Raw genomic sequence first — 25,475 nt, 5'->3', positions numbered from 1 at the left:
CACCTGTTGTGGATACTCACATGCAGCAACGGTCATTAAGGAGATATTGTTGGTAGACACTTGGTTCATGTGGGTGGTTAGTTGCTCCAGTCACATGTTTATTTGCCTGTACATATCTTCGCAGCAGTTGTTCAACCCTGTCATCTATGTCCTGTGGTGTTCAACCACAGTTGTCTCGGCATTGGTATGTGGTTTTGTACTCATTTCTGCCTCTCATTTTTTGCCCTAATAATGTACATCAGACAGATGTACGAAGAACTATGGAATGCTACAGATATTTACAAGTTCAATGAACACTGTACTTGCAAATCAAACTGTTCTTAAGTTTTCTTAATAACTGTTACCTGTGGTCCACAGCCGACAGCTCCTGTTCCATTTGGGCAGTTTCCCCAATTGTTCCCTGCTATGTACCTCCACTGTAAGATACATTGTGAGCATGTCAGCCCAGCAGGAAGTTTATATCGGAGCTCAAATACACGATTTCCGCCACTGCCGGGGTAGAATCGTGCACCACCACCACGTGCCTGGAAGCAGTGACACATTGTTAATGTCATGATGTTAGAAGTCAACTTGTTTTGCAAGTGTTATATTTGCTACTGCTTTCTCTCAAGACTTTTTATAGTTTTCATCATTATTCTCTGTTTTCACTTCATAATACACTGCTATATTGCCACATATTATAACATGCTTCCAATTTTTTGAAGGAAATAGTAGATATTAGGCTGCAAAACATGGTCATATATGTAAGTGCTTTACAGAGAGTTCAAGAAATAAAATTATTTAAAGACAACCTTGTTGTTTTCCATAACATACAAAAAAATTAGCATTTAAATTTTTACCAGTTTAGAGTTAAATTAGATTTGTATTGCTAGTTATAAGACCAGCATCAAAGTTTACGTACAGATAAAATCAATAACAATGTAATATTTGCACTTATATACTGGAATGAAAAGTCATCGAGATCGCTGCTGCCTGACTACACAGACCAGAATTTTGAAAATATTTTCAGCTTTAAAAATGAGTGCTGAATTTCATGGTACAATATCAATTAAAATATGTATAAATGCAAGAGTCACAGGTCATTACTCTTGTAATTTTCCAGTAATGGCATGTGCTGATTGATAACCTACCTGTTCCAGTAGATGCTTGTCCAGGCATTCCTGGGTGGCAACTCGACGAGGATTGTTGTGTGGACACAGTCGAAACTCAAAATAGCCTTGATGATTGGCTGTGAGCTCCACTCTTATTGGAATAGCTGCACCAGGTTTGTACTTACGAACTATCACACCCAGGCCATACTTGCCACCAGCTTCGTGGGCACGAGGCTGCAACACAGCAATTGGTCTTGTTAGGTATGTTGAGCCACCAAATGTTTGAGATATTAAGAAACTTGTAATGTGGTGAAAGGGATAGATATGTTGGACTAGTTGGGAGTTAACAAAGCCTGAGGATTATATGTGAGAAATGCTTAGCAGTGGTGCTGACTCACTTTCTTGTCATCTCCCACTATTATCCCAGTTTCAAAATGGCGTAGAAAGAAAACTACTGATCAGAATGACGTCATATTATTGCTGCAGGAGGAAAAAAATTTTACCGATAGCTGTCACTGAAAGCATCTTGATATACATGGGATTAACTACAAATGACAAATGAATCACAATGCGATTGCTGTGGTTCGAGTTGCACTTTACGTTATTGTTCAATGTGCATGACCACAGAAGTTCAATAGTCAACAGTTGCAGCACTGTTCGTTAGGTAAGCACATCCACCACGTCAAGTTCATACCACATCGGATGGGAAAAATCGGTTTTTAATTGTCCCGGGACAAAAAACCACATAAAAAGCAAAACAAAATCCTGTCACAACATGTTCAGTGTGCTGTACAACATTTTCTGCCACAAGTTGAAATGAGGAAGGGCATGTTCCATAACAGATCAGAATGTTTCGAGGATCATGTTCAGAATTCATTGGGCTGTGCATACCTTCAGTTCAGCTTCATTTGTAATTGTAGCACTGAAAACAACATCTTTCAGAAAACCTCACATAGATTAAGATCTGGTGACCTGGCTGGCCAGGCAGTAGGGAAATGACAGCTGATAATTCTAGCATTTCTGAAAAGCCTCTGCAACAGCTGCTTCACAGCTGTGCAATGTGTGGAGAGACACCATCTTGCATAAAATTGTCCTACCCACACATCCATGCTGTTGAAGAGTTAGAATGACTTAAGACTCTCATAGCATTTACCAGTGATGGTACAGTAAACAGGACCTGCAGAACTTGTGCTCTTGGAAGAATGTGGCCCTACGATAAATGATGCTGTCAACCTGCACCATACAGTCACCTTTGCTGAATGAAGTGGGTACCAATTGATATGTGAACAGATGTTGCCCATATTCTGCAGTTCTATGTATTGACATGTCCATGGGGATGGAAACGTGCTCCACCTGTCCAGAGAATGTTCCTTGGCCATTCATTGTCCACTTCCATGCAAGCAATGAATTCCAGAGCAAACGTTTGTATACTGATACTTCTTTCACAATTTACCTAAAATAGTTAGTTACTTCAACAGTACTTTTTTTTCTGCATCAATGTATTAGAATCCAAACCCACAATAAAAATAGCATATGTCTTGCTCTCAATGTGCCTTTGTTCTTTCCTGACATATTACGTTAGCCATGGTCCCCCACCTACAAGCTATAGTTGGAACTACTAATCAGTAAGTTGCCTGGTCACTTACAGCACTCTTCAGGCGACCTGTATCTTCTACAATACAATGTACCATCCTATTACTCCCGAATGCTCCCAGCCTTACTAAGACACTCAGTTTCTAGTATGTAAAGAAGATCAGCTGAAAATATTATGTAAATCATGACATTATCTATATCAGTACATTTTTCTACATCGAGACACAACTGGTTGCTCAAAGGGTCACACACCTGCTCTCATTTTCATGACAACTGAATGTCTACAAGAGTGTTTTGTGTGTGTGTGTGTGTGTGTGTGGTGTCAGAGAGAGAGAGAGAGAGAGAGAGAGAGAGAGAGAGAGAGTGGCAGTGGCAGTGTGTGTCCTACAAAAGTGAACATGTAAAAGATCTGTTTATAGAGAAGAGAGTTTTAAATTGCAACATGTTGTGATATTCAGTCTGCAAAATGGTTTGATGCAGTGCTTCATGCTAATCTTTTAATGTGCAAGCTCCTTCATTTGTGCACACCTATAGCAACTTGCATCTATTTGATCTTGCTAACTGCAGTCAAGTTTTGATCTCCATCTACAATTTTTAACCCACACACTTCCCTCAGTTACCTACTTGACAATCTGTTGATACCTCAGGATATTTTCTGTTAACTGTTCCCTTCTTTTAGTCAAGTTGTGCCACGAATTTCTTTTCCCCCAAATTCACTTTAGTACCTCCTCATTAGTTATCTATGTAATCTTCAGCATCCTTCTATGGCACGACATTTCAAAAGCTTCCATTCTCTTCTTTTCTGAACTATTTTTCATCCACATTTCTATTCCATATAAGTTTACATTCCAGACTAATACATTCAGAAAAGATTTTCTAGGATTTATATTTGACAATAGCAGAATTATCTCTTACAAAAGTGCTTTTCTTGCTATTGCTGTGTGCATTTTATACCCTGTCTAAGTAGGCCATCACCACTTATTTTGTTGGTGAAATAACAAAACTCATCTGCTGCTTTTAGTGTCTCATTTCGTAGTCTAATTCCCTCAGCATAGCGTGGTTCAATATGACTACATTTAATATTCTTGTTTTGGTTTTGTATGTGGTTAGTTTACAACCTACACTGATGAGCTGAAACATTATGACCACCTGCTAAAATGCATGTTGCTCTGCCTTTAGAACACAGTACAGCAGTGACTCCATGTGGCATGTATTTGGTAAATCCTTGGTAGGTGCACCAGACGTCTATGCACAGATCATGCAGATTATTGGTCAGTAGTGTGCAGTCTCTGAGTTAGGTAAGGGGGTACTACCATCAATAATGGTATGATATAGTAAATCATATTCTGTATGCACATTTTTTTTTTCTGGCATGGGCATTGTCTTTTTTCTTTCAACACTGCCCAATTGCTAATGGTCACATGCCACAATGCAAGGATAGGGTCATTGTTCACATTTTACGCAGAGTAGTTGTGTGCAGTTGAGTCACACAAAAATCATGTGAACAATTAGCTGATGTCATGAAATATTATTTTGGACATTTTCTGTCGATTGGTAGGCTAACAAAAAGTAATTATTCAGTTTATTTGCAATTATGTGCAAAATTGGTGGAAAAGACAGTACTGTCATTCTATGTCAGTAGCACCCATTGGTGGAACATGTTATTGTTTTAACGTTCATAATTTGAGACATTAATTTGAAGAAGCAATACGGCAATGCCAAATCCCACTGTGAAAGAGGAATATAATTTACCGCTAATATGAGCAAGGTTGTTAGTAAGTGTGTTACTTATGAATACAATAAACGAAGACAAATGTTATCCTATGAAAGCAACGTTTTTACACTTTAAATCTGAGGTACTTTTATATTGACAAAATAACAAGACGCTTTTTTTTTTTAGGCAACACAGTCAGAGTATGCAATGACTCTGTAATACTGGTATCTGTGAATTTATTTAATTAAAATGAGAATGAAACTAATTTCGCAGCAGCTCACCGTTGGTGAATCCCAAGGATCACCACATATTCCACACTTGCCACTATTTTTATTCCACTGACGCGAGAAGCCACCACAATACAGTTCGTGGTCATTGTAGTTTGGTGGTGTGTCAAAACCATACCTGCAACCAACAGCTAATATTAAAATTACTGGAACTACTAGTAAAAGTGAAACTTAGCATACAGCTTACTCAGATAAAGAGTGGAAATATTTTGTAGACATTTGAACACAGAATTCAGAAATGAAAGAATTTTATTGTTATAGTAGATGTGTGTCACAATTTTTTTCAGGAATTGTTTCACAGAATAAGTGATCAAGTTATGTTGTCATAAAACAGCAACTTCAGATTTGTTTACCTGCATCAGCTCAGAATTTGTTTTTGGTTATTGAATTCATGTTTGTTGACTGCAGGGGAATCGCTTTGAGGTTTGAAAGCAAACAAATGAATCTAAATCTTGTGGGTTGAATTCTTCTTTCCAATTCAAGCTTGTCTTTGTCTCTAATGGCGTACTTGCCAAGAGGCCGTTAAACTTTCTTCCTTTGACCCCTCTCACCCTTCTGAGATGTACAGATGAATGCCTGAGGAACCATTGCATTCTCCATCTGAAGGGTTCCTGTACCCAAAGTTCTAATTTTTGTTTTATTATCAGTTACTTCAGCAATGATGGAATGTAACATAATTTCATTTTGAGAGATGGGCTGCTTGTCCAATAGATCACATGGATTGAGAGTTGGGGTGTAATTATGTTGAATTCTCTGTTCTTTTTGTCTCTTTTCCCTTCTCCGCTTCCCTTTCTTCCTTGTCCAACAGTCCACTACCTCTGTGCATCATCTAACTGTCTCATGTATCTCCCCCTGCTTCACTCTGTCCGTCCATTTCCTCCTCTCCCTAACTCTGTGCATCCCCTCCTCCATCCATCTCATCCATGCTCGTAGGTACATCTAGCCCATGCAGTGCAGTTCAGTAAAGCAGGCTGATACTACTCTCACAATGCATCTGTCATGCAACGCAGCCTACATATCGGGGGCTAAAAAAAAATTTATTTGCCCCTGACATACAGCCCGCCATGCAAAGCAGCTTGATGAAGCAGGCCGACACTACTACTACAACACAACACACCTGTCATGCAGGGCAGCCTATGTGTGGGGGGCCTAGAAAAATGGTTCCTTGCCCCTGACATGTTGGCTGCCCTGCAGAGCAGGTTGATTTGGCAGACCAATACTGTTCCTAATTAGCATGCCTGTCATGCAGGACCGGCTTTATGTCAGGGGCTTTGAAAAACACGTTTGTATCTGTATCTCTATTCTTATTGGAGCTAGGAAATTGTATACTTCATAAGACTGATACTCATGGGACCTTCTGTTACTGTGCAAAATTTGGTTGAATTTGATCCAGGAGTTTCAGAGGAGACATGGACATTTACACATACTGTTTTATATATATAATAGATGAAATAAACCTGTGTGCCACAGTTGCATTGCTCACCTCCACATGGTAGCTCTGGAAGGTGGTTCGATCAGCCTGCCATGACTGGTCGCTTCCCATGCAAAAAGGACGATGATAAGTGGGAGACACCATAGCAAAGACTGCCTCATCTTGGAGTCTCAGTTTCACAATGTGTATCTGTGAAAAATGTTGTATCTTATGAAGCTCAAGCAAATAAATGTCTGTTCCATCTATATTATTTCAAATAAGTAAAGCACAACTTCTTATTTTACATAATGGTCTGCTGCAGGGCAGGTTTAAACTTGCATGAGGACTATATTCAGAAATACGTACACATATATATTTTAAAATTATTTTACTTCCAGATAATATCTAAAGATAACACTTAGTAAAATCTTATTTAATTAATTTTGAACACTAACAGACATTATTTATCTTTCGTTTTTAACTATTATCAGAGCAACGTAATTGACATGTCGTAACTCAAGACACTAAAACTGCACTAACAGTTGCCTCTTATTTCCTTCATACACATAGCACAGAACTAAAGCATTACGTATGAATAGTATTATGAACATATTAATTACATTTCTGGATAGAAGAAAATTTTTAGACATAACCCATAAGACTATGCTACACAATGAAATATAACAAACTGGGTGGGGAAACCTAATATACAGTGTGGTCCATGGATATGTAAACAGTTGGATAAACAAATTTAAAGTGAAGTAGTATGATATGGCAGGGATGGGGGGGACACCTGTAAGACTATGTTACCAACATGGCAGTTACTTCGGAAGCCGACATCTTGGATGCAATTTGTCGTTTCCGAGTGGAATTGAGATTGTGTGATGTTCTAGACAGACAGAAAATCACATGATGAAAGCAATGATGCCTTTCATTTGAGCATAGCTTCGTTCATTATTGCATTACGACATGTTCCTGCCTGACAGGTGATGTGAAGGCTGATGGTGTTAACACATGTCAAATGTGTTTCCATTGTTGGGTCCCTTGCTGATCATGTTTTATATTAGTTACCTTTGGACAGTATTAATAGTAACCTCAGACTTTTTGCAGATGATGTAGTCATCTACAGTAAAATACAGTCTGAACAAAGCTGCACAAATATTCAGTCAGGCCTTGATAAGATTTCAAAGCGGTGCAGTGATTGGCAACTTGCTTTAAATATTGAAAAATAGCAACATGAAGTTGAACGATCACATAGACTCAGTCTTGTGGGTAAAGCTGGTAGCAGACATTGGAAGTGCAATCAGCCTATGAAGGGGATTGCTTACAAATCATTTGTGTAACCCAGTCTAGAATATTGCTCAAATGTGTGGGACACACATCAAATAGGATTAATAGGGGATACTGAACATATAGAGAAGGGCAGCAGGAATGGTCACAGGTTTGTTTGGCCCATGGAGGAGAGTCATTGAGATGTTGAAAGAATTATACTGGCTGACTCTTGAAGATAGACAGAAACTATTCCAAGATACTCCACTGACCAAGTTTCAAGAACTGGCTTTAAATGATTACTCTAGGAATGTACTACAACCTCCTCCCATAGGGATCAAGAGGATAAGATTAGATTAATTATGGCGTGTACGTAGGCATTTAAACAATCATTTTCCCCACACTCCATGTGTGACTGGAATGAAGGAAATCGTAATAGTCTGCCATGTAGTTAACAGCAGTTCACAGAGTGTGGATGTAGATGTAACTACATTGAGATTGTCCTGCTATCAGGAGAGAGGAGCACCTGTGTTATCACAGACAATTTCAACCAGCACCACCCAGATGGACCACCCTTTACCCAAAGTACAGTGATGAAACATCTCTCAAAAATCTGTGAAATTGACTCTGTCACAGAGAAATCGAAAGCTGGAGGATCAAAAATGACTACATATGGAGCAACATCAACCACTTTTCTGAGACTGTTCAGCAGAAGTCCAGAGCACAGTTTTCGTCACATCTCACAGGAAACAGAGGTCAGCTATTCATCAATAAAGAAAACTTTAACTACACGTAACTGGGACTCTTAAAAATTAATATATTACATCTCACCAAGGAAAATCCAGATTATCGGGTCCAGTATTCAGAATGGATGACATGTAAAGTGCACGAAAGCTGTTGTTTCCCCTAAAATGTAATGTTTATGGATGAGGCTAATTTTTATGTGAATCCAGAGGTAGATGAACTGAACCATATATACTAATCATATGTCAGCCCTCAATGGACGGATCCATCAAAGTTAGTTGGCACATTGAAACTAATGATTTGGTGTGGAGTAATGGGTTCTCATATTCTTGTGCCCTTCTTTATTCAGGGTATACAAAGAACAGCCTATCATCTGTTTCTGTTAGATGAAGATGTGCTGCCATCACTGCTGTCTAAAGATGGGAGATGTCCAATTTTATTCATTAAATATATTAGCAATTGTCAATATAATACCCATCAGCTGTAGAAAGGAATGACCACAATGTAAATTTTTGCTGTAATAGGACTCGAATCTGAATTTCTTGCTTACTGCGAGTGGTCACTTAACCATTTGGCTATATGTGCATGACTTACAGCTGGATCCAAACTTCCATATGTCATCAACCAGGCATGCATGTCCAAAGGAACTTCGTATCGTAATTCAGAATAACACAAGCAGTGCAATATCGTATTTCCAATTTTCTTTCAGCATGATAGTACTCCATGGCATAGCTGTCTGGGCATACCTGGACATCCAGTTTCCCTGGAAATGGGTAAGTAAGTGTGGAGGTCTGGTGTAGTTGCTACCACATTTCCCAGATTTAAGTCCATTAGATTTCTATCTGTGGACACCTGTGAAGGCAGCTGCATATGAGCGAAACTCGGAAACCATGCACACCTCAGTGAGGGGACTGTTGGTGTTTCAAATCACACTCTAGTACATGTGTTGGTTTAAGCCCACGAGGAATGGGTGAAGCAGATAACGACAATCTTACAGTGTGTTGGACAACATGTTGACAGTCGAGCACATCCTTGAGCCTTAATGATTTGTCACCAGCATTTACCTTGTTCTGTACAAAATGCGACAAAACTGGAGAATGAATAGGGCTGTGTTCAAAAGAAAGGCACTTGTTCTTATTGTGTAATTTCCCATTTGATAAGTCATATGACCCCCATTCCGTTCGAAAACTTGGATTTCATGGAAGATGGTGGCTTCCAAAATCACTTTAGATTTCTGTGTATCCACATGTATCTTTTCATTTCTTTTGTTATAGAAGGGTGACTCCAAGCCTTTGTACCACCCTGCACACTGTGCATAGCAATGGGAGCGGGAAATCAAATACTGCATCATTAGGCGGGAGAGAATGAGCAGACAGGATTTGTGCCTGGGTTAAACAACAAAGCGAGCATGATAATTGTATAAAATCGAATTGAAACGTAGTAGACAAACATAATGTAAAGACACACTCGCTTGAAATCAAATTTAACGAAGGGGACGTAAAACTATGTCGCAAAAACTGCACGAAGTGGGCTGAACTAGATTGTCTTCAACTTTACTCAAAATGAGTACCTGTCAGGCTTGCCAAGTATTCTCATTGACCGACAGATTACATTACATTACATTACGTTACATTTACATAATATGTAAATAAAACTGTTACGCCAATTTTTAATGTATAAAACGCTAGCCAGCAAAATAGAATTACTTCAAATGTATTCTTCAAACGTTCAAAAACACAAATTTATATTGGTGGTCTAGTATTTCCATTGCTTTAAAAATACTGTACAACCATGAATACATAATCCTAAACAGTTTCACTGTTTTCATTTTAACCGAGCGAGGTGGCCAGTGGTTAGCACACTGGTCTCGCATTCGAGAGGACGACGGTTCAAACGCGCGCCCTGATTTAGATGTTCCGTGATTTCCCTAAATCGTTTCCGGCAAATGCCGGAACGGTTCATTTGAAAGGGCATGCCGATTTCCTTCCTCGTCCCTCCCTAATCCGAGCTTGTGCTCCGTCCCTAATGACTTCGTTGTCGACGGGACAAACACCAATCTCCTGTTTTCAGTTCGAAAGTGCTAACGGCCAATTTTTCCTGAAAAAATGCGGCAGTGCTGTTGTGAGTCCCTGATAGCACAGCGGCCGTAGCGTGTGCCACATGAGTACACTGCCTCTGTATTACCGCACTATTCGACATGTCCAAAAAAAGGCATATTGAATCCGAATAAAAATAGTAAAAAAATTATGAAATTTGTTTCCAACAAGGGATGAATTAAGTTTGCGCTACTAAAACTGCTAGAGCTCTTGAAGTTGGTGATTAATGTTCAAAGATTTATCTGACTCCCATGGCAGTGTCATGGAAATGCTTGAAAACTAGAATTGGCAGATGCTTGAAGATGACGCCAATTATCCCACAAAACTCTCCCTGCAAAGTTTTAAGCACCAACATAAAGTGAAGAATCTAGAGATAATCTTCACCTCTCTACGTATCGCTTCCATGAGAGCTAAGAATAGATGCTTACATTAATGGCGGAATGCATAGAAAATTTTAAGCAGTCATTCTTCTCGTACAGGCGTGCATCATACACGGATTAAACAGAAAGAAGCCAGTGATGGTCAGTTATCGTGTTCTACAGCAAACTGTAAATATCGCACTAGACTTAATGCCATTTCTCTTCAAATGTGAGCCGAAAATCGCACTAAAATTACGCCATTTTCCACCGAATACGTTCTGGTCTGCAAACGAAGCGGTCGAAAACATATTTTAAAGTCCTCTTGGCACGATTACTAGAAACCAATGTCGAGTGCTGAAATGAGGGCCAGCCACGCTACAGTCAACTCAGAGAAGGAACCTAGCTGTCTGTTTTCGATTGCAGATGCTGTTATGTGGCATCATCCGTTCTGGCAATACGGCAGCATGTCGGTATTTTTCTTTGAAATTGCGTACAGCGTATTGTGCAAGTGTAGAGTATGAGAAATTATTATCGGTTATTGTAACGGCGCCAAGGCCGAGTGTTTAATACACAGACCGGTAATTCGTCGAAATGAGTTCGATTCCCCCTGTTACCAACTTTTTTTATTTTATTTTATTCCTCACCGTTTTGAACTATTAATTATAAAATTGAAATATATTTAAACAGTTCAATTTATATACATAAAAGTAATATTGACAATTTAGTTATGATTACTACTCTTGTAAGTCAAAAGGCTGTAGGCCACAACGATGTAGCGTATTGGTAAAATTATGCCCGACTCGTTGCTGGAAGAAAACTAAAACCACACCGGAGGTGCCGCGCGCGAACACATGGCGCACAGCAGCGCAGAAAGATGCAGACCAGGATAGCACTGTGCAGAATGGAACAGAGTGTTCGTAGGTGTGCAGCATTGCAGGTGACTTTCCCTCCCCTGCTGGAAGAAGTGGCATTGATGATTCAAAGGGTTCTATGGCTGCTACATGATGGTGCTCCCGCTCACTTCGCCATTAACGTCCGGACGCATCTCAATCGTGTCTTCCCTGGTCGATGGCTCGAACGAAGGGTCCAGTTGCATGGCCTGCTTGTTCACCAGATCCCAACCCGTGCGATTTCTGGTTATGGGATCATCTCAAAAATATCGTGTATGCAGGTCCCATTCCAGATGTGGAGACACTGGAGCAGCGTATTCGTGCTGCCTGTGACATTGTTCGGATGCAGCCTAGCCGATGTGAACGTGTGAGACAGAACATACTATGGCGCGTACACGCATGACTTGAGGCACAAGGAAACCATTTTCAGTGCATACTGTATCTGCGGCTGCATAATACAGCACGTATTAGACCATAGTCTCTGTAACAATGTAGTATTGGATAAACGGTCTCTAGCATGGAAACCATGCATTTCCGGACATAAGTTCTTTGGACCTTTTTTGTTCCGTACCATCTCATTGATCAATCCCCAGTGTGTGTACACAGTGGAAAATATCACTACGTACCTGTACACACACACACACACGCGTGCGCGCGCGTAGCCGATTTTACTTTTACAATCAAACGCAACCTTGACTGACCCTCTTGTTACCAACAGTGTTATCAAAAATCTAAAGGGAACGATGGACATTGGAATTAATAATGTGAATTAAATATTCTCACACAAATAGTTAGTTGTCAACTTGTATCTAGTAGTATAACTGAACATGTTTTCCCATGGAAAATAAGAGGACTCCATGTTTTGCCAAACTGGAAACCCTCGTCTCGGTTGAGCAGGTTATCTGCTAATTGTGTTCCCACTGCTTCCTTGACCACTGAGTCCCCATTGGATGAGGCTAACCTGAATTGTCCGTGATTCATGGAATGGCCAGTGAAAATACAGTATTAAGTCACTGCAGAAACTAGTTTGATTTGTAATTTAATTTCCAAGTGTTTTACCATCTCCCATTTTCGTCTTTTCTAGCAAATCATCTAATGATGACTCGGTAATAAATCGAAACTGGTAATGATGCCAATCGTGACGAAAAAATAACGTCCCGGGTGGTCGCACAAAATGGTTTCGTGGGCCGCTGTTTGCAAGCCGTTGGTTTAAAATAAAGAAGACGTATTGCTGGAGTGTTTTCCATTGTCCAAACGTCCGATGTTCATTTTGTATTAACGTCATCGTCCTAACCATGGTCCTCGAAGTGCCAAAATTCGGTTACACCAAGACGATTTAAACTTCTGTGGTTATCTTTGGAATAATCACGTTTGCAGCACTCACTGCAAGCAGAAGAGGTGAAAGTGTATCACTCATATCCTGACAGGCCTTTATAGGTATCTGAAGCCAGGGAGCGCGCGTGAGTATGATTCTTTTCCTTACGTGTTATTCTAGCTTTCTGGAGTCTGTGTGTGAGGGACACATGTCCACTCTGGATTCAGCATTATTTTTACTTTTGTGGTTGGCAGCCCTTCCTGTCGACACATCCTCTCTTTAACATAAGGTAGAAACGTAAACAAAATCCTCTTACATAGTTAGTTCTGGTAGACGCGTGAAGTTGAGCGTGAAACGCACTGTAACTGCATCGGTTATTCTCTGGCCTAACGGGCTAGAGACAGATATGGGGAAAATGCCTGAATACGACACTCTGACTGACGCTAATCGTGCGTCTGTAAATTGTAAAAATTACATTATGTAAGCTTTCGTTTTTAATTGCCACGTAAGATGTGGTTGTGAGGCGGTGATAGCGAAATAGCTCATTTACGCCTGCACTACCTATGGCGAGAGAGGATCCCTGGCAGCTACCAACATTGCTGCTAACTTTCAACTGCGAAGTACAAAAGCCGGCTGCAACACTCAAAGCCATAGCTGCTAGTGCAGCAACACTAAGGCGTTGCCATAGAAACGGAAACAAAATTGTCTTACGTAATTGGTTCTGGTAGACGCATGAAGCTGAGCGTTAAACGTACTTTAACTGCACCGGATGTTCTTTGATCACATGGGCTAGAGAGAGATGTGCGGAAAATGCCTGAATACCACACACTGACTGACGTAGTGCTTTTAACTGGAACTAGCAATGTGAGCACATTAGCTTTAGTCATAATTGGTTACTACTAGCTTCCCAGAAGTAGCCTACAATGGAGGACGATTCTGATTCTGCTTGTTGACTAGTTTCCAGTGCACTGGTACTGTGGCGCCAGTGTCGAGGAATATTGCCGATGGCTCATATTTCCTTTACCTGTCACAAACAACTCTTAATTCTAATTCTGTGCTATTTAGATGGATAATTCAAGAATTACAATGCAAACGTAGTTGGTTCAATATTAATTTGTGTATTTAATTATTAAAAATCAACAGCAGAGCATTCAAAAATTAAACAAGTATCAGAATTACGAGAAGTCAGTAAATAGTAATACAGATTTTGAGGGGCATCTGGATAGCGTGGTATATTTCGAAGTGAGTTTACTTCTGCATCTGCGCCTAACAGTTGTGATATGAGTCGCGAAATTTAAACTTTATTAGCTGTACGCTAAGCATACTCCAATGTTCGTTTAGAGGCCGTATTATTGTACGATATAAAGTACAATAGATTTTTGGGACTGGAAGCAAACGTAGCCACCGACTTTAAGTCATAAACATCGAAAGGATGCAGAAAAACTAGTCGTTTCAGTAGCTATACTACGGTAAGCGTTTCTGGAAGGGCAGCCTTTCTTTCTTTGTTTAGCGCAAAATGTTTTACGGCGTTTTGGTACTGTTAAAGTCGCCTTCTCTTTGGAATGCCTTACATTTCGGGAGCATCGATCTGATAAACCAGATGGAGAAATTTCTAGTCTCAGCTTTCACGTTTCTGAAAGGATGTGGTCTGGAACGACGTATTCCTGCCAAACAGTCCAGCAACAACTTTCGCTGGAATCGATCCAACCAACAGCGTCCAGACGTGATCATTGGGAGGAGCAAAGCCAGAGTGTTTTATCTGCTGCTGTCCTGCATCACCCATGAAGGACAAGAGAACAGAGGGCGTGGGGAAGGTGGGGGGAGGCATCGAATGGAACAATGGAGCAGCGTGAGTTTGTCTATTGGTACGGCTTTCCGTCGTTCTAGGAAGTGGCTACCTTTTCTTCCCAATCTGCTATCGTACGAGCGGTACTGACTCTGGTTTAGGCATGATATTGGCTTACAGGTTATTTTACAGTGATACTATAAAATTCCATCTTTACTAAGACGCAAAGTATCTGTGAAATTGTAACTGTGCCATCGAACAAAAAAGTGGATCAATTGAACCGACGGAGACCGGTCGCTGGCTTTGACTCGTGACGTAATGATATTGTGACGAGTGATTCCAGACGTCCGCAAACACGAACGACAAGAGAATACTGATAATATTCGTTTTGCATCTGTATTATTATTCGGGGCGTAGCTTGTGGTGATAGAGTGATGTGTAGCATAGCCCGAGGTCTGGATCAGGTTAAATAGTGACAGTTTGGTTGTGAGTTGCCGAAGTGCTATCAAGGGCTTCATTTAACAAAAAAAAAATATTACACGAGAGGCAATCAGACATGAAATAATGCTTTTCACTTCTGAGTTTCGGCGAGACGGCGATGAAGAATAAATGTAATCACAGGACACAAAAAATTAATGCATGTTTCAAATCAGGTGTATCAGAGGGGAATAAAGCATTCTCGTCATAATGGGTTACTTCTTAAATAATGGCTGTAAGTCAGCAAGGAATAAATCATTCTGTAATATCGATACTGATAAAGGGTTTCTGTAAGTTTTGGTCTGATTTGTAGTCAGTGATTGTAAATGAATGCAGATGCTCGGAGCACATCGTGATGATGAAAGTTTTCATCTTCTTTATTCCTTCGACTTTTGTAGCTTCTGTATCGGCAGCTACAGTCTGCAGATGGCTACGAGTGGCAGAGGATTTATAGTGTTAACTGATTATCTGATGTTGCATTGTCACTTATTAATCCCATGAAGGCGGCATGCAGTCAATGTTAAACTAGCATGAAGTATTCTACATATTCCGATGTGCAAACCTGTACAAACGCTAATACTTCCAATTATTGATTAGAGCGATGTTATCCTGCAGGGTCCTTCTCGGGAAAGCTCACGGTGCCTGAAACTGGTTATAAACGCCTGTGTTCGTTATATCTGTGATGTTCAACTTCTCGATCATATTTCACCATCGGTACACAGCTATACTGGTTGAAATTTACATATCCTCTGTCTTCGGTACTCTCTTGTCAACGTACACTGTCCATCTCTCTCTTTGACCGTACCGCTCTCCTCTGAATAACATGGCAGAAGCACTAGCCCCCATCAGAGCAAAATTCTTTCAGTCTCACTTAAGAGTTGTAAAACTACCGTAGGTTACAGTAGACTACCATAAGTAAGTGTAGTCTACGGTAGTTTTCTAGTAACTTTGGTCAATAATGGTCGACCCCCGTTTTCTGTACGTAAGATGGGTTGCGTACCTACTCGAACCCGGGATCTCCTGCTTACATGGCAGATGCTCTATCCATCTGAGCCACCGAGGGCGCAGAGATAGTGCGACTGCAGCGATTTATCCCTTGCAAGCTCCCCTTGATTCCCACATTCCCAACTTAATGTCCACACGCTACATTCGTAGTGCCCCTGCCCATTAACACTCATTACTCGTGGCAGACAATCTTACCGAGTCCCGTAAGAGTTCGGGCAATGCGTGTGCATCCGCACAGGAGGTCAATGGGCAGTTAGCCTTAACTACAGTATATGAAGATGATATCTGTTCTATGGGACATGTCTGAAAGAACAGATGCCATCGGTGCAGCTCTCTAGAATGAAATGATAATTAAATCAAGACCCTAAGCTGCCGACAGGCGTTGATATACATCAACGGAGACAGCTGAAAATGTGTGCCCCGTCCGGGACTCGAAACCGGGATCTCCTGCTTACATGGCACACGCTCTATCCATCTGAGCCACGGGGAGCGTGCAAGGGATAAATCTCTGCAGTCGCACTATCCTCTGTGCCCTCGGTGGCTCAGATGGATAGAGCATCTGCCATGTAGGCAGGAGATCCCGGGTTCGAGTCCCGGTCGGGACACATATTTTCAACATTCCCCGTTGCTGTCGGCAGCTGAGGGTCTTGATTTAATTATCATTTCTTTCGAAGTGATATATGTCGTTCCCCAAGGAAGCGTTATAGGCCCTCTGCTGTTCTTGATCTATATAAAAGATTTAGGAGGCAATTCGAGCAGCCCTCTTGGATTGTTTGCAGATGACGCTGTTATTTGCCGTCTAGTAAAGTCATCAGATGATCAAAACGAATTGCAAAATGATTTATTCAGAATATCTGTATGGTGCAAAAAGTGGCAGTTGGCTCTACATCGCCGAAAGTGTGAAGTCTTCCACATGAGCACTAAAAAGAATCTGCTAAATTTCTGTTACACGAAAAATCACACAACTCTGAATGCTATAAACTCAACTAAATTCTTAGGGACTACAATTACGAATAACTTAAATCAGAACGGTCACAAAATTATGTTACAGGAAAGCAAAACAAAGACTGCGATTTATTGGCAGAATATTTAAAAGGTGTAACAGGTCTACTAAAGAGACTGCTTACACTAAACTTGTAGTCCCTCTTCTGAAGTACTGCTGTGCGATGTGGGATCTGCATCAGATAGGATTGACGGAGGACATCGAAAAAATTCAAATAAGGGCAGCTCGTTTTGTATTATCGCAAAATAAGGGAGAGTGTGCCTCGGATATGATACATGAATTGGGGTGGCAGTCATTAAAACAAAGGCGGTTTTCGCTCCGGTAGGACCTTCTCATGAAATTTCAGTCACTAACTTTCTCCTCAGAGTGAAAATATTTTGTTGGCGCCCACGTACATAGTGAGAAATGATCATAATAATAAAATAAGTCAGAGCTTGCACGGAAAGATTTTAGCGTTCGCTTTTCCCGCACGCTGTTCGAGAGTGAAGCAGTGGTGAAGTAACTTAAAGGTGGCCCGATGAACCCTCTGCCAAGTACCTAAATGTTAATTGCAGATTAATCATATAGATGCAGAATAGATAGTTTCCTTCGACATATTTCGACTCGATACCCAATAGGGTTAAAGCAATTGTTGCTGCCATATCTGGCAACTCTCTGCACTAATTTTCGCACTCTGTACGCCACTGAATCACCTACAATATTAATCACGTGTGCTTCCCACTATACTGTTAACACAGTAAATAAATTTTCATTATATTCTGTGCTTTCTGGTGTTGCAAGTTTATTGAATAACAACCTATTTTGACCCTTATGGTCGTGGTATAATTCCATTCCACTCTCCACACAACTGCGACCCAGTCGTTCTGTTCCATGTCACTTTTGGCGATTACGCAAAATTGCTTGAAACTATTAATTCCTTTACTTATTGATCCTTTTAATTCTCTTTGCCAGCTTTCTTTGTGTGTTTAAAGTTTCCGTACTTGGTTTCTGTTCTAGAAATTATCCCCAGCTTAACTAACATGCATTGGAAGTTCTTATTCATAGTGACATGATCGCTTTTGTGGGGGATGGCTCCCATTAACCCTAGAACAGTAACGGGGGAAATGTTTCATCGTTACTAAACCATCGTAAAGTTTACTACTCCAGATTTTATTCAAAGAAGGTAATAATTTGTAGGTTATTTATTAGTTAATTAAAATTATTAGAGCTACAATGGTAGGCTATGATACATACCAAATGTACAAAATGTCCTGTTTTATACCCAACTGCAATCGCAAAGTTTACGAGGGTTTAATAACACTAGTTAACAAATTTAACTTTTTTCTGCATCTAGTTTGTAAATGGGTGGATTGACATAATTTTGGGGTGCTGAATACCCTGGTAAACTCAAGTCACATTTCCTAGATACACAGAAGAATAAAAAATGGTAATAGCGAAAATTGACACAATTAAGTCAACGCATTCAGAGCGTTTGAAATCAATACTATTTTGTTTGTAGATATGGACATGATGCCAATAAAATGTCCAAATTAGTTCAGAAGATATTTTCACCTTTAATGGTCTTCGGTTTGCTGTTTCATCACTCTTCCTAACAAGACCCTAGCAGTAGTCACCCATCATCGAAGGGTTCCAATGGCCTTGGTAGCTGTGTTCCATGGTAAGAATGTCTTTATGAAAGCGTTCACCATGCTCATCGCTTACGGCTCCCAAGTTTTCCGGGAAGAAATCAAGGTGAGAATTTAAAAAGAGAATTTTAAGTGACATTGTGCACCCTATGTTCTTATAGTTGTCCAACAGATCATTCACACTGGTAACACAGTTTTTGTCTTTTCTGTTACCCAAAAAGCCCTTCACAGTTTCTTTAAAAGAAGACCAAGCAGCTAACTGGATATCTGTGATTTTGGTATCAAAGGTTGGATCTTTCAGAAATTTTCTTATTTGTGGTTCAACAAATATACCCTCTTTCAGCTTTCCCTCATTTAATTTGGGTAACTTTTCTTTTAAGTGACTGAAGGCCTCACCTTCTTTATCCAGAGCTTTTACAAAGGGCCTCACCTTCTTTATCCAGAGCTTTTACAAAGTTTTTGATAAGGCCCAACTTGATATGAATTTATAACTTAGGGTTAACTAATCGTGCAAAGCCTCATATGAGAACACGGCGCATCTTAATTTTGACACTATTTTACAAAAGTGTTTTGAAGCAACTGACATCTTTCAATCGAAGGAAGTCAAAATACCTTGTTTCCAACTATTATTCTTTCTTAGAAGACCACGTTGTGATTGTTGCACATTAATTATAACAGCAATAAAGATATATTAATAACTTTCATAAAACCTCGCCTAGACGAAACCCACTTACACATCTGTAATCCTCTTATCAAATGGAATGATGTGCATCATGATAACATTCTGTTAGATTTTTTATCTTGGAATTTTTCTAGTAAGTTTTTATTTCCATATTTTTGGCCCGTACCATCCGCTTTCAAACCTTTTGAATTAAATTGAAACATTAGGCCTATAAGCAAAATTTGCATGCATCCTGATACGGAAAATGTTCAAATGTGTGTGAAATCTTATGGGACTTAACTGCTAAGGTCATCAGTCCCTAAGCTTACACACTACGTAACCTAAACTATCCTAAGGACAAACACACACACCCATGCCCGAGGGAGGACTCGAACCTCCGCCGGGACCAGCCGCACAGTCCATGACCGCAGCGCCTTAGACCGAAGAAAGTCGCAGTTCTGACGTAGGGATTGTCTAATATCAGGTGAATGACGCCACTAGAATACAAGCGGCGGCCTCAGCTAAAGGTCTTTTTTTTCTCTCTTCTTCAGTAGAACTTCATGGGCGGTTATTGTGGTGACAGTCTTTGTACATAGCAAAAGACAGTAACGTTTACAAGATGGCGCTGCATTGCTTTCACTTAGGGTGAAGGTGGTAACACTGACCCACAGGGCTACTACAAATGATTCATTCGTTTTCATATTCTATATTTTCCTAATTATTACATGTACAAATGCCATTGCTTCATGAATATAACCGTAAACTCAACGAGTTTGCGTTGTGTCCACCCGCTGGCATTAGAGTGCAGTGCCTTACCAAAATAACGACAGAACAAGGAAGGAGTTTTTGTGTGTTGAAATAAGCGAGATGTTTATTTGTTATGAGATTGCAGCGTGCGTTTAGAAGGAATTATGGAAAAGAACCACCGTGTAAACATAGCAGTATGCATTGGTATCGACAATTTAGGGACACGGATTATCGCCGTAAACAGAAAAGTGCTGGTTGACGAGTTGTGCCAGATGCAGCCGTAGAGAGCATGACTCTCAATGAAGACAAGTGTAATGTGCTGCGAATACATAGAAAGATAGATCCCTTATCATTTAGCTACAAAATAGCAGGTCAGCAACTGGAAGCAGTTAATTCCATAAATTATCTGGGAGTACGCATTAGGAGTGATTTAAAATGGAATGATCATATAAAGTTGATCGTCGGTAAAGCAGATGCCAGACTGAGATTCATTGGAAGAATCCTAAGGAAGTGCAATCCGAAAACAAAGGAAGTAGGTTCCAGTACGCTTGTTCGCCCACTGCTTGAATACTGCTCAGCAGTGTGGGATCCGTACCAGATAGGGTTGATAGAAGAGATAGAGAAGATCCAACGGAGAGCAGCGCGCTTCGTTACAGGATCATTTAGTAATCGCGAACGTGTTACAGAGATGATAGATAAACTCCAGTGGAAGACTCTGCAGGAGAGACGCTCAGTAGCTCGGTACGGGCTTTTGTTAAAGTTTCGAGAACATACCTTCAGCGAAGAGTCAAGCAGTATATTGCTCCCTCCTACGTATATCTCGCGAAGAGACCATGAGGATAAAATCAGAGAGATTAGAGCCCACACAGATGCATACCGACAATCCTTCTTTCCACGAACAATACGAGACTGGAATAGAAGGGAGAACCGATAGAGGTACTCAGGGTACCCTCCGCCACGCACCGTCAGGTGGCTTACGGAGTATGGATGTAGATGTAGATGTAGATGGAAAGTTTCGCACAGAGTCCAAAAAGATCACGATCCGCGCAAGCCACAAATCTGGAATACTGCAGCAAACTGTGTGGAAGATTTTACGACGACTGTTTGCAGCTCGTACAACAATTAAAACCGGAAGATTATTACCGTCGTCTTCAGTTTTATATAACAACGCAGGAAGCTCTTGAAGACGAGCATTTCACCTCCAAGCTGATGCTCAGAGACGAGGCAACCTTCCATTTATCTAGAAAGGTTAATTGGCATAATGTGAGAATGTGGATCAAATCCTCATGAAATTGTGGCGCATGAACGAGATTCGACGATGTTGTGCAATGCCACGGACGAAGCTATATGGGCCGTTTCTCTTCTGTGAGAAGTCTGTGAAGGGTACCTCATACCTTGATATGAAACTTCCAAACAGATTAAAACTGTGTGCCGTGCCGGACCGAGACTCGAACTCGGGACCTTTGCCTTTCCTGGGTAAGTGCTCTACCAATTGAGCAACACGAGCATGGCTCACGACCCCTCCTCACAGCTTTACTACCGTCGCTACCTCATCTCCTACCTTCCACACTTCACAGAAGTTCTGCTAAACCTGCGAGATTAGCACTCCTGGAAGAAAGGATATTTTGAACACATGACTGGCTTTTCCACAGCCTTAAGAAACAAAAATAAAGAACAAGTATTTCGTGGTGTTTGTTCTTCTTTCTTCGTAGTGCATGTTAAAAAGCGCGTTTGAATTTATTAGCTTGGTCTGACACCTTCTTTTTCTTGTTCTCTTCCCAGAATCTCATTATGAGTTCGCTGTGTTGCTTCTTGAGTTCCTCTGGCCACTGTTTTCCAGTGGTGCTTCTAGCTTTTTCTGCTGATTCGTGATTTGCAACTAAGATTCCAAAGACTTTGCGCTGTCTGATGGTGTCTTCTGTGGCATTTATTTTTAGTAAGTACTGCTTAACTTCTTCTAACCAAGCAGTTTGTACCTTTTTTGAATTTGTTATATTAAGTAGCTTCTTGTTAATCTAGTGTTGTCTATTCTGTAGATGTGACCATAGGACTTCAAACGTCGTCTTCGGATTGTGTCATTGAATTTCACTCGTATTGTATACAGGGTGTTATTTTCAGGAAACATTCCTCACACACAGATAAAGAAAAGATGTTATGTGGACATGTGTCCGGTAACGCTTAATTTCCATGTTAGAGCTCATTTTAGTTTCGTCAGGATGTACTGTACTTCCTCGATTCACCGCCAGTTGGCCCGATTGAAGGAAGGTAATGTTGACTTCGGTGCTAGTGTCGACATGCGACTCATTGCTCTACAATACTAGCATCAAGCACATCAGTACGTAGCATCAACAGGTTAGTGTTCATCACGAACGTGGTTTTGCAATAAGTGCAATGTTTACAAATGCTTGGCAGATGCCCATTTGATGTATGGATTAGCACGGGGCAATAGCCGTGACGCGGTACGTTTGTATCGAGACAGATTTCCAGAACGAAGGTGTCCCGACAGGAAGACGTTCGAAGCAATTGATCGGCGTCTTAGGGAGCATGGAATATTCCAGCCTATGACTCGCGACTGGGGAAGACCTAGAACGACGAGGACACCTGCAATGGACGAGGCAATTCATCGTGCAATTGACAATAACCCTAATTTCAGCGTCAGAGAAGTTGCTGCTGTACAAGGTAACGTTGACCACGTCACTGTATGGAGAGTGCTACGGGAGAACCAGTTGTTTCCGTACCATGTACAGCGTGTGCAGGCACTATCAGCAGCTGATTGGCCCCCACGGGTACACTTATGCGAATGGTTCATCCAACAATGTGTCAATCCTCATTTCAGTGCAAATGTTCTCTTTACGGATGAGGCTTCATTCCAACGTGATCAAATTGTAAATTTTCACAATCAACATGTGTGGGCTTACGAGAATCCGCACGCAATTGTGCAATCACGTCATCAACACAGATTTTCTGTGAACGTTTAGGCAGGCTGTTAGTGATGTCTTGATTGGGCCCCATGTTCTTCCACCTACGCTCAATGGAGCACGTTATCATAATTTCATACGGGATACTCTACCTGTGCTGCTAGAACATGTGCCTTTACAAGTACGACACAACATATGGTTCACGCACGATGGAGCTCCTGCACATTTCGGTCGAAGTGTTCGTACGCTTCTCAACAACAGGTTCGGCGACCGATGAATTGGTAGAGGCGGACCAATTCCATGGCCTCCACGCTCTCCTGATCTCAACCCTCTTGACTTTCATTTATGGGGGCATTTGAAAGCTCTTGTCTACGCAACCCCGGTACCAAATGTAGAGACTCTTCGTGCTCGTATTGTGGACGGCTGTGATACAATACTCCATTCTCTAGGGCTGCATCAGCGCATCAACGATTCCATGCGACGGAGGGTGGATGCATGTATCCTCGCTAACGGAGGACATTTTGAACGTTTCCTGTAACAAAGTGTTTGAAGTCACGCTGGTACGTTCTATTGCTGTGTGCTTCCATTCCATGATTAATGTGATTGAAAGAGAAGTAATAAAATGAGGTCTAACATGGAAAGTAAGCGTTTCCGGACACATGTCCACATAACATATTTTCTTTCTTTGTGTGTGAAGAATGTTTCTTGAAAGTTTGGCCGTACCTTTTTGTAACACCCTGTACAGGTACGTAGTTTTTCTTTTAATCCATAAGCTTTTTATACTGGGGCCATAAATTTTGGTTAGAATTACTTCGGAGTTTCATCAAGTTTTGAATGGCGTCGTAGAGAGGTAGTTTCTGAGGCAAGTAATGCATCAGGGAAGGCAGCTGTTATTGTAATGCCAAAGTTTCCCATTACGGGATATGTTATTATGTACGCTCTCGGGAGTCTGGTGGCTTTTCTAAACTGGCTTTACTGTCTAGACTATATGACACTACGGTTTCTCCGAGATATGGCACATGTACAATCGACTCGCAGTTCGTTTATAATGGGAATCTTATGATACTTTTATGTAAATTTTCCATCAAATGAGTCTTCTCATATGGTATTTGAAGGCTTGTCTGAGATGGTACCTCATGTAACTTCTCTATGACGAAATTGGTTTCCTCACTAGTATTGGAGAAGATAGCTAGGTCATCAGCGAAAGTTAGGCATTTTACTTTGATTCTCTGTCCCGAGGAATTGTTTGTTAATTATTTATGAAGCTCAAAGATCGTCTGAGACGTACGTATGAAGCGGTGGAATTATACACTTGACTGCAAGCTATGTGTATCAGCAGGAGTTGTGGATTTGGGAAACTATTAGGTCTACAAATTTGCTTCCACCGTTTTTTCTTGGTGTTCGAGGCTTTATTGAGAAAAAAAAGTGCTAAACATCGCCGGTCTGGCTGATCGGAGTGGCCGAGCGGTTCTAGGCGCTACAGTATGGAACTGCGTGACCACTACGGTCGCAGGTTCGAATCCTGCCTCGGGCATGGATGTGTGTGATGTTCTTACGTTAGTTATGTTTAAGTAGTTCTAGGGGACTGATGACCACAGCAGTTAAGTCCCATAGTGCTCAGAGCCATCGCCGGTCTCTACTTTCTCCCATCTTTCCAGCAGCATACGAATCTCGCGATGAAAGAACTGTGCGTCTTTTGAGCAGATCCATGAATCGATCCAATTTTGCACCTGTTCGTATGACCTGAAGTGGTGGTCAAGCAGGTTGTGTGCCACTGATCGAAAAAGGTTGTAACCAGGTGGAGCAATGTCTGGAGGATGGGGCAGGACTTCCCATTTCAACTTTCCCAAATATGTTTTGACGGGTTTTGCGACATGGGATCGAGCACTACCATGCTGGAAAATCACGTTTTCATGTCTATCAATGTACTGCAGCCGTTTGTCTTTCAGCGCTCGGCTCAAACGCGTTATTTGCTTTCGGTTACGATTTCCTGTGACTGTTTCCGTCGGTTTCAATAGCTTCGAAACTCTACTGTCTTCCACTGCCATGCCGGTCTGCGACGTCCAAATGACTGTTCTGGAAGCGTTGAAACCATTCTCTGGACGTTTTTTCACTAATAGTTGCCTCACCACAGGTCTTACCCGGCGTTTTATGAGCTTCAGCCGCAGATTTCTTCATGTGAAAGCTAAAAATTAGAACTTGACGCAAAACGACGAGAATTGCGTCCGTAAATTGACATATTCAATCGTGAATATCTTTTGATGCAATCGCAAATCGACTAATAGTTTGATGGCATTGTGCTTACAGATGAACTGAGCGTATTGTATGACATGTATGAATTACCATTGCACCATCACTTGCCTTTATTGTCATCTATTGCAAAACGGCGGAAGCGTAGTTGTAGACCTAATACGTTATTAATGGCAGCTCGAGTTGATGCCTATCAAAGTAAAGTATGAGTGGATCTCAGAGTGTAGGGCACAC

The 25,475-nt window shown here is 41.0% G+C and overlaps 1 protein-coding gene across 2 annotated transcripts in view; it reads right to left on the bottom strand.

Annotated features, from left to right (window-relative positions):
- Positions 1-25,475, bottom strand: part of LOC126202878 (uncharacterized) — a 279,984-nt gene that overhangs the window by 7,451 nt on the left and 247,058 nt on the right. For both annotated transcript variants that reach the window (XM_049936919.1, XM_049936918.1), the window contains 4 exons: positions 6,169-6,306; positions 4,680-4,803; positions 1,131-1,325; positions 345-524 (listed from right to left, as the gene is read on the bottom strand). In XM_049936919.1, the coding sequence (XP_049792876.1) occupies positions 345-524; positions 1,131-1,325; positions 4,680-4,803; positions 6,169-6,278 (609 nt within the window). In that variant the 5' untranslated portion in view covers positions 6,279-6,306. The remainder of the gene's footprint in view (positions 1-344; positions 525-1,130; positions 1,326-4,679; positions 4,804-6,168; positions 6,307-25,475) is intronic.

This window comes from Schistocerca nitens, chromosome 9 (genome assembly GCF_023898315.1).
Source record: "Schistocerca nitens isolate TAMUIC-IGC-003100 chromosome 9, iqSchNite1.1, whole genome shotgun sequence".
In the NCBI taxonomy this organism is placed as follows: Eukaryota; Metazoa; Arthropoda; class Insecta; order Orthoptera; family Acrididae; genus Schistocerca; species Schistocerca nitens.
This window is presented reverse-complemented; position numbering and strand designations above follow the sequence as displayed.